Here is a 9,451-nt window from a genome sequence, read left to right as displayed (position 1 = left end):
AGATTCCAGGCTCAGACTCCAGGAACTGAAGGGCTGCCTTTTACTCCCTCTGGCTGTGTAGTATGTCTAGGCCTTGGTGTTCTAGTTTATCTTCACATAGACTCACTGACTACAGACTGGGACTCCACAATTAGGTGTATTCAGGAACACTCAGGCACCTCGGGCTTTCTACGGAGTTGTGACACAGGTACAGTGTACATACTTTTCTATAGACATATAAGAAAAGTGCCTACAAGAAAATCCACATGGTACTGCCCCACCACAGATCCCCTTTTCTTGCACTGGTTCTAAAACTCAATTTCTCTATGCTGAATAGACATTCTAGTTTTTAAATTATATTATTTACTATTCATATGGGCAGTGAGTATGCTCATAGGGGTCAGAGAGCAGCTTGCAGGAATTGGTTCTCTCTGACCATATGGAGCCAGGGATTGAACTCAGGTCATCAGGTTTGACAGCAAGTGCCTTTAGTTGCTGAGCCTTCTTGTCTACCCTAGACATTCTTTTTATCAAGAAAAACTAGTAAAAATAACAATGAAAATAAAGTCTGAGAAACAAAGTTAAGATGCCCTAAGTAAGCCTCAGACCACCCAGAAAAAGGCGACCTGAATAGGAGTAAACGGCAGCCCCACTCCTAAGAGGCATGTTGTTAGGGCATAGGCTCGGCCTTTGCAGGTCCACTCCTAAGAGGCATGTTGTTAGGGCGTAGGCTTGGCCTTTGCAGCAGCACAGGTGTACACCCAGCACTCCTCTCTCTGTTCATTTAAGAGTAAACTCGATCACTAGAGTCAATACAAGACAGCAATCCACAGGTTCACCACTCAGAAGCACTGTAACCCAAGACGAAGGAAGAGGAATTCTTATACCCATGAGAAAAGTGGCCCTGGGGTTTTCAAAGGCAGCTCGCCAGTGCCTCGGAAGCAGCTTGCTAGCAGGCACGCTTAAGAGCTGGGTGAAGAATGCTTGCTTGCTTATAAAAGGCCCCCACCACGCCCTACTCCTTAGGAAACAGGACACAGTGAGATAGGACCAGCATCCCAGTGGGGCCATGCTTGCTGCCTCTGTCTTGCGTCTAACGTTGCTGCTCTGCTGGCTGGTTACACCTCAGCCCACCCAGCCTGAGCGGCTCTTCCACAGCCGGGACCGTTCGGACCTGGAGCCATCTCCCCTGAGCCGGGCCAAGCCCATTACTGACCTCCAGGCTGCTCAGGTAAGAGGAGACCCTCAGAACAGCAGCATCTGCATGCACACACAGTACACACCACACATGAACAAACGCGTACACATGTGTACATAGAGAGGCCAGAGTTCATGTGTTGTCTTTGTGGATCTGGGAATGAAACCTGGGGCCTTGCATATGCTGGGCAAGCACCTCTGCCTCTTGAGTTACACCTAGTTCCATCTAGTGTTAACCCTAGAAGCAGCTGTGTCTAGGCGGGATCAACCCTGCCGAGAGCAGCTCTAAATGTCAGAGGACATTCGAATGTGGGCATGTGGTGCTGTCAGTCTAAGGCACTGTGCTGGTGCCATCCCTTGATTGGCCTCTTGCCAGTCTGGATAGACGGAGAAAGAGCAGCTCCAGCAAAGATCGCTGCACAGTGCTGTTGACTGGCATTCACTGCCACAAAACTCTCTAACTCCAGAGTCATGGGTTGGAGTCATGGGTTGGAGGACTTGAGCAGACCTCCTACCCCTTGATGGCTCCTGCAGTCTGGTAGTTTCCAGGTACCTTAAGGAGACAGATAATCAAGATTTTGGTTGCAGGATATTTGATCCCATTGTGAACTGTAAAACCCTGTTTATTGTTTGGTTTGGTTGAGCCCTAACACACACCTTTAATCCAAGAATGTTCTGGGTTTCTTTTTTTTTTTGTAAACAGATGATTAATGTATGGTTCACCCAGCCATAGCACACACCTTTAACCCAAGAGTTCTCTGTATACCCCGGATCTAATAAAGTTAGATCCAAGAGCTCTGTATACCAGATCTAAAGTTAACCCTAGGTCAAGAGGCAGAGCAAGAAACCAACTGACAAAGATTAAAGAGTAAGAGGGCCTTTGAGTTGAGGGGTATTTAAGACAGCATGGAGAAGCTTTTAGCTCAAGCTCTGGCTTTAGCTCCTCAGCTCCCTGGCTTTTGGGGCTTTGAATTAGCAAGCCTTTGGTCTTGGGGTTTTTTTTTGGCCTTTTCTTCCTGGCTATAAGTTGTAGTAATGTGCCCTTTGGGTTTTCTCCATCCAGACCTGAGCTAAGGTCAGCTGGGTGCTTTCTCTGAGCTAGCCAGTTTTCATCCCAGCATCTGGTTCCTGAGTCCTTATTGGTAGAACAGTTGGGATTTTCCATCATTTAAACAACAGATTTCCTGGGTTTCCTAGTAAGGGGAACAGGGACTGCCTCTAATATGAACTCAGTGTCTGGCTCTTTGAACACCTCCCACTGAGGGGCGGGGGAGCAACCTTACCAGGCCACAGAGGAAGACAATTCAGCTAATTCTGATGAGACCTGATAGGCTAGGGTCAGATGGAGGAGGAGGAGGTCCTCCCCATCAGTAGACTTGTGGAGAGGCATGGGAGGAAATGAGGGAGGGAGAGTTGGAGGGGGTTACAGCTGGGATATAAAGGGAATAAATTGTAATAAATAAAAAATAAATTTAAAAAAATCTCTCAAAAAAAAAAAAACAACACAACAGATTTCCCTTAAACTCCCTGGTTCCTGGGTGCATCCAGGGTTGAGGGCAGTGAGAAGGGATGATGGGTCAAACTTGCCAAAGGGCACCCCTCTAGCCCCTGTCTTCCCTGCCCCTACATGCTAGAAGCCTAGCAGGCTCTTAGAATGAACCTTGTGCAGTCTCTGGGAGTTGAAGTTCCAGTTCCCTTGGCAGGCCTCCCTCTTAGCACCTCAGCTCAGTGTATGTCCACCTCTAGCCTTGACCTCTAGAGGCATGACCCCTTCCCTCCCAGTCCCACCTCCTGGCCGGCTTCAACTCTGCTCTACCACAGGCCATGTGGCACCCATAACTTCATTCTGGTAAGCCCTGGATGATGCCCTTTATCTCTAGCATAACTCTTATGTATCTCCTGCTCCCCAACCTCCTCCAGCACAAGGAAAGTCCCAGCAGGAAGCAACCTTATCAATTTAGGACTTCTCTTTTCCACAGAGATTCCTATTGAAATATGGCTGGTCAGAGATGCCTAGCACAAAGGAGTCAGCAGGAGTCCCTTTGGGCTCCATCTTGGCTCATGCTGTGCGTAGATTCCAGAAGGCAAACAGACTGCCGCCCAGTGGGAAACTAGACTCATCTACACTGGCAGCTATGAACAAGCCACGCTGTGGTGTCCCTGACACACGGCTGCCACCCTCGGCAGCCCTGCCAACCCCAGTAGCCATGGCAACCCCTCTAGGCCTCCGGCCCAGGGCCCGACAAAAGCGCTTTCTTCAAATGCTGCTACCCAAGCCAGGTGGGCAACATAAGGATGCCTTGGACACTGGGGCCAACAGGGCCTTCTCCAAGAAGACACTGACCTGGAGGCTGTTGGGGGATGCCTACAGCAGCCAACTCTCTGGGGATGAGCAGAGATATATCTTTAGACTGGCCTTCAGGATGTGGAGCGAGGTGATACCACTGAACTTCCGGGAGGACCTCACTGCCCCTGCCACCGTGGTGGACATAAAGCTGGGTTTTGGGAGAGGTAAGAGGGGTGCAAACTTGAGATCCCATCCTGCCTGTTCTACAGGCAGCCTCTGATTCTTCCACCAAGGCCCCATGCCCACTATCATGCTTAGGGCAACCAGGGCCAACCACAGCTTTGATTGCCTTGTCACCCAGTGGTGTGGTTTCAACTCTTACCTGTTGGCTTCTTCAGAGATGATACCTAAGGGGTTGGCGGAAGGTTCTTTCTACTCTGTAGATTCTGAGGTCTTAGCTGTGGGGGTTTACTTGCCTGCCGTGTATCCCAGCTCATCACCCACCCTCCTGGACACATGGAGAAGCAGCAGGTACAGCCTACTGACCTGTGACAATACTCATAAAGCCACTACTACCTTCTTGGCAGACTGGACAAATAACCTGACTTCCACAGGCCATCTTTGAATAGAGGTGTGCCCATCCACCTTGCTGCTCTCACTGAGTTAATCTCCTGATTCTAGGCTACATAAGACATGGTTATAAAAGTACATCAATACTTTTATACATAAATATAAGAGATGATGACCTTCTCGAGGTGTTCTCTAACATAGGGGCCCAGCTCCAATGCTGTCTCCTCCATCAGCACACACATACACTCAGATAAAGAGAAACACAGTATCCAGAAGTTTCCAGTCTTTTTGGTTGTTTTTTCTTTTTCTTATTTTTCAAGACATAGTTTCTCTGTGTAGCTTTAGCTGTCCTGGAACTTGCTCGGAAGAACAGGCTGGCCTTGATCTCAGACATTGGCCAGCCTCTGCCTCCTGAGTGCTACAATTAAAGGCATGTGCCAGTTTTTCCCACTTGTTTCTAGTCTTTATAGCCACACAGTTTATGGACACAGTTTATGCTTCTGTGGAGGAGCTTATCCAGAGCCTACTGCTGCACTAGCTCCAGGAAGCTGTGGTGCTTAAGTCTGTGCAGTCAGAGAGGGCTCAAGACAGATACCTTCATTCACTGCTACCCTCCCATCTCCCCACATCAGGCCGGCACCTGGGCTGTTCGCGGGTGTTTGACGGGAGTGGACAGGAGTTTGCACATGCCTGGCGCCTGGGTGAGATCCACTTTGATGATGATGAGCACTTCACACCTCTATCGAGTGACACGGGCATCAGCCTTCTCAAAGTAAGAGGCTCCAGTTGCTCTGGGGAAAGGCAAAGCACACTAGCACAAATTCAGAAACAGCTTTTCCTTCCTGTGTGTATATCCTTCTAGAAAGTTTAGCAAGTCTCTGTTGGTGCTTCCCCAGGAGTCACTTTCTCTCCTAATAAACTCTGCACAGGGCACAGGCCAGGCCTCTATAATTTAGTGACTGGTCCCAGCAGCATCAAAGACTCAGGTTTGGTTCCACACTAGTAGTTTGTGTTCCTTTTCTAGGTAGCTGTCCATGAAATTGGCCATGTCCTTGGACTGCCTCACACCTACAGGGTGGGATCCATAATGCAACCAAACTACATTCCCCAGGAGCCTGCATTTGAGTTGGACTGGTTTGACAGGAAAGCAATTCAAAGACTATATGGTAAGATGGGACTAGGGTAAACCCTGACCAGGGGGTACTGAGGAAGTTAAAGCTAGCATGCTCTGCTCAATGCTCAATAGGAGGCCAATCCCTAAACAGTACAGGCTGCATGGCTGAAGAGCGGCCCTCAAACTCTGTGCCTTTTCTTCCCCTTCTTACACACTGATGAGGACGCAGGACTCCCCATGCCTTGGCATCACAGAGCCCTTAGAATGCAAAGCCACTGTCAGAGGCTGATTCCAGACATCAGCCTCACCACAAACTTTCAGGCACTTATGGCTATTTAATGCATATGGCAGGGAAGAGAGATGGCTCAGCAGTTAAGAGTGCCTTCCAAAAGTTCAATTCATAGCACCCACATCTGATGGCTAGTAATTTCCTGTAATATCAGTTCCAGGGGACCCAACACCTCTGGCCCCTGTGGGCAACCCCTGAACACACGTATATTTAAAATTTTTAAGTATTAAAAAGAAAAAAAAAGTTGGTTAGTATAACACAGATAGGGAAAGTACTTCCATTCCTAGGCCCTCACATCCGATCCCAGGTCTGTTCTCTTGTGCTCCCACTCTTGACATCCAGCCTGTTTCAGCCACATAGACATCCCCCAGGGAAACATGGCTGTCGCTGTGTGCCCAGAACCAAATGCCTTTCCTCTCATAAAAACCAGACAGACCATCAAGAGTCATGGGCCAGCTGCATCCCCACTGGGTCTGGGAAGCCAGTGAGCAGCTTCCTAAAATTCAGCCTACTTCCTGCTCAATCTATGATGCTTTGCTTTAAGGCATTCCAGTAGAATTGCCAGCCATGCCGTCTCTCCATTCCAGACAATTATGAATGCTGGTGTTCACAATGACAAGTAGCTGGAATTCTTCCCTCCAGGTTCATGTGAGGGATCATTTGATACAGTGTTTGACTGGATTCGCAAGGAGAGGAACCAATATGGTGAGGTGAGGGTGAGGTTCAACACCTACTTCTTCCGCAACAGCTGGTACTGGCTCTATGAAAACCGCAACAACAGGACTCGCTATGGGGACCCCCTCCAAATCCTTACCGGCTGGCGCGGAATCCCTATGCAAAGCATAGATGCCTTCGTCCATGTCTGGTCATGGGGGAAAGATGAGCGGTATTTTTTTAAAGGTAACTATGCTTTAGGAGTGGCTCTATTTCTCTTCCTGAACTTGTACTTAAGATATTTCCAGCACTTACCAAGGATACACTGTAATGCGCTGGTAACTACTAGCTTTTCTGTTTGATTAAGCAGAACGCAGGCTCAGGGTGGGCTGTATCTTCTGATTTTAGGACGATTTCAATAGTTACCAAATGAGTAAACTTTGTTAGGTGCCTCTAACATGGACTAAGACTCAAGATACTCTGATGTTCATGAGCTTTCACTGTGAGAGGCAACAGAGTGGCAGGGCAGACATGCAGGGCAAACTTTCTGGGGTCAAACTGAGAAGCCATGCCAGCCTGAGCAGATGGCTGAGTGAGAAATTTCTCTGGAATCATGACAGAGGACCATGGCAGGACTGACTTAGGAACTATCATCAGCTGCCCTTTGGAATGACATGAAGCAAAGTGGCATACCAGGTTCCCATAGGATGGTGGGTGAAGTCTCACTTGGTGGAGTTCAGCATTCCTGGGCTTTATCTCTGACCCATGCCATGTTTCTTGTAGTCTGGTATTAATAAAGTACATTGATAGTTTTGGGTTGGCTCTCAGGAAACCAATATTGGAGATATGACAGTGAGAATGACCAGGCAGACACAGAAGATGAACAAGGAAGGAGCTACCCCAAATTGATTTCAGAAAGCTTCCCTGGCATCCCCACGCCCCTGGACACTGCCTTTTATGAGCGGAGGCAGCAGTTAATTTACTTCTTCAAGGAGTCTCTAGTAAGTATCACTGCATCTCCAACTTCTTAGTTGAAAAATGTTCTCATCACTTTAGATCTATGTAACAATGACAGATAATCAGAGGGAAACATATTTAGAACTTCACATCTACAGAATCCAGTGGAAAGTCACACTGATTTTTGAGTTTACAATCCTCAGCAAAGTGTCTGCTTTACTTTGCAGGTATTTGCATTTGACGTCAACCGAAACCAAGTACTTAATTCTTATCCAAAGAAGATGAGCCAAGTGTTTCCAGCAATAATGCCTCAAAACCATCCATTCAGAAACATCGATTCAGCTTACTACTCCTATGCACACAGCTCCATCTTCTTTTTCAAAGGCAACTCATACTGGAAAGTAGTTAGTGACAAGGACAAACAACAGAACTCTCGACTTCCTCTGAATGGCTTATTTCCAAAAAAATCTATTTCAGAGAAGTGGTTCGATGTTTGTGATGTTCATACCTCTACATTGAACATGTAATAAGAACAGGAAAATCATGACTAGGACTTAGGAACAGCTTTTAGAGAAAACTGTCAGCCTTCTTGGCAAAGAAAACAAACCAGATTCATAGTAGCTAAAGCAAATACCGCTTCCTAAACTAAAACTGATTAAGAAAGCATTACTTGAACTTTAAAAATAGATTTAAGGATCAGATGCTTGGGGAGAAAGTATCTTTTAGAAACAAAATAATTTACCCTAGGGAATCCCCATTACAAGACCTCTGTCATTCAGTCCCAAAAGTGCCAGCAGGCGTCCCACCATTGTAAGGTACAGAAATGGCTTTTACAGCACTTAAACTGAGTTCTGGTCTAGACTAGGCTACAGAATTGTAATTAACTATACTGCAAAATGCATGTCATTAATGACGTTTAACATTTGACACGTACCAAAGGTCGCCAATGTGTCTGTCTGGATGACATAACAGCATTCTTAGCATCCCAACACTACCTCTGCACTCTGTGGTGGTTGCCTCCTCCTGCTAAATGCACCTTGTCTGTGCTCAGGGGCCTCACCCCAAATGGCTCTGCTGATCTTGGCTTTTATCACTGTAATTGGTCTTGTCTCCTTGCAAAGCAGCAAACACTTAACCTGCTTATGTCCTGCAGGCCAAGGCACAACAGGGCTCTAGAAGCTAGCTTTCCTAATCTAGGATAAGCATTAACCCTTTAATTTCCACACAATCAATATGGCTTAGTAGTTTATTTATTTTAAATCTGTGTAGTGCTGGCTGTCCTAGAACTTACTCTCTAGAACAGGCTGGCCTTGAAGTCAGGGCCTCCCAAGTGCTGGGATTAAAGGCATGCTCCACCACCACCACCACCAGCAGGCTTACGGATTCTTAACACACAAAAGCCAATGTCATATATGATGATGATATCTGAACAATGAAATTAACTGAAAAAGGTTCAGAAACCTGAGTGGCCAGGCCAGAGTCTTCTAAAGGAACAGCTAAAACACATGTACTTCAGGAAGCTTTAATATAAACCAACACAAGTAGTTACAACACATTTGAGAAGGATCTTTCATTTCTCCTACAGAAATGTTCATATTATTGCTATGACAAGGAAAAAAGCCAGAATTTCTACTTTCCTTAAAAACCATTCTCCTCCTACTCCTATATGAAGGCTTTTCAGCTAAGGAGAGGGGCTAGGAGACAAGTAGGTGTTTTTTTTTTTTTTTTTTTTTTTTTTTTTTACAATTTATTCACTTTGTATCCCAGCTGTAGCCCCCACCCTCGTCCCCTCCCAATCCTGCTCTGCCTCCCTCCTTCCCTCATCTCCTCCCATGCCCCTTCCCCAGTCCACTGATAGGGGTGTGGTCCTCCTCTCCTTCTATCTGACCCTAGCCTATCAGGAGGAGACAAACAGCTTTAACACCCCAGCTGTTTCTGGGGAAGCAGGGGAAATCCTGTTGAGTTTACCTGCTCCAGGGCGCTATGCTCAGTGGAAGCAGCCAGGGCTCCCCAATGGAGGAAGGACTGTGCATTACTATGTGCATACTCACTGCAGGGGCAAAGGAACACAGCAGTCCTGAAATGGGACTGATGAGCTGGTTCAAAAGCTTTACAATTTCACCAAAACTTTAAGGGTTTCAATGATTAAATAGATGCAAATTTGTTCCAAGGACAATGCAAATCAAACTAGACAAATGGTTAGAGAATCTGCCTTGCTGCAACAGAGGCCTGCTCAAGTGACAGATAGAAACCCACAGCTACAACGGGGGCTGGTGTGGGAAGGGATGAGCAGTGGCTGGACACTAAGAGTGTCACCCAAGCACAAAAGTCTGCCTGATGTAAGTGCTGCACACTTCCTTGAAACTGTTACAGCCCCACATGCAATAGGCTTTGGTGACAGCAG

General features: G+C 46.9%; 1 protein-coding gene across 2 annotated transcripts; it reads left to right on the top strand.

Annotated features, from left to right (window-relative positions):
* The first annotated feature begins 1,035 nt into the window (after positions 1-1,035).
* On the top strand, positions 1,036-7,717 carry Mmp21 (matrix metallopeptidase 21). 2 transcript variants are annotated; one of them, XM_021659729.2, is made up of 7 exons: positions 1,036-1,210; positions 3,156-3,687; positions 4,666-4,805; positions 5,058-5,199; positions 6,079-6,336; positions 6,919-7,091; positions 7,275-7,717. In XM_021659729.2, the coding sequence occupies exons 1-7, from the start codon at positions 1,049-1,051 to the stop codon at positions 7,572-7,574; spliced, it is 1,707 nt and encodes a 568-aa protein (XP_021515404.1). In that variant the 5' UTR covers positions 1,036-1,048; the 3' UTR covers positions 7,575-7,717. The 2 variants fall into 2 exon arrangements, with proteins under 2 accessions (XP_021515404.1, XP_021515405.1); XM_021659730.2 differs by lacking the exon at positions 6,919-7,091.
* The last annotated feature ends 1,734 nt before the right edge of the window (positions 7,718-9,451 follow it).

This window comes from Meriones unguiculatus, chromosome 1 (genome assembly GCF_030254825.1).
Source record: "Meriones unguiculatus strain TT.TT164.6M chromosome 1, Bangor_MerUng_6.1, whole genome shotgun sequence".
Classification (NCBI taxonomy): domain Eukaryota; kingdom Metazoa; phylum Chordata; class Mammalia; order Rodentia; family Muridae; genus Meriones; species Meriones unguiculatus.
The sequence above is the reverse complement of the archived record's forward strand: the minus strand, read 5'-3'. Positions and strand labels throughout refer to the sequence as shown.

Bases quoted from the DNA above. Each gene is read 5' to 3' on its own strand.
- Mmp21 (XM_021659729.2), top strand. From the start codon at position 1,049: ATGCTTGCTGCCTCTGTCTTGCGTCTAACGTTGCTGCTCTGCTGGCTG. The intron at 1,211-3,155 runs GTAAGAGGAGAC...TCTTTTCCACAG, and splicing joins CTGACCTCCAGGCTGCTCAG to AGATTCCTATTGAAATATGG. The intron at 7,092-7,274 runs GTAAGTATCACT...TTTACTTTGCAG, and splicing joins ACTTCTTCAAGGAGTCTCTA to GTATTTGCATTTGACGTCAA.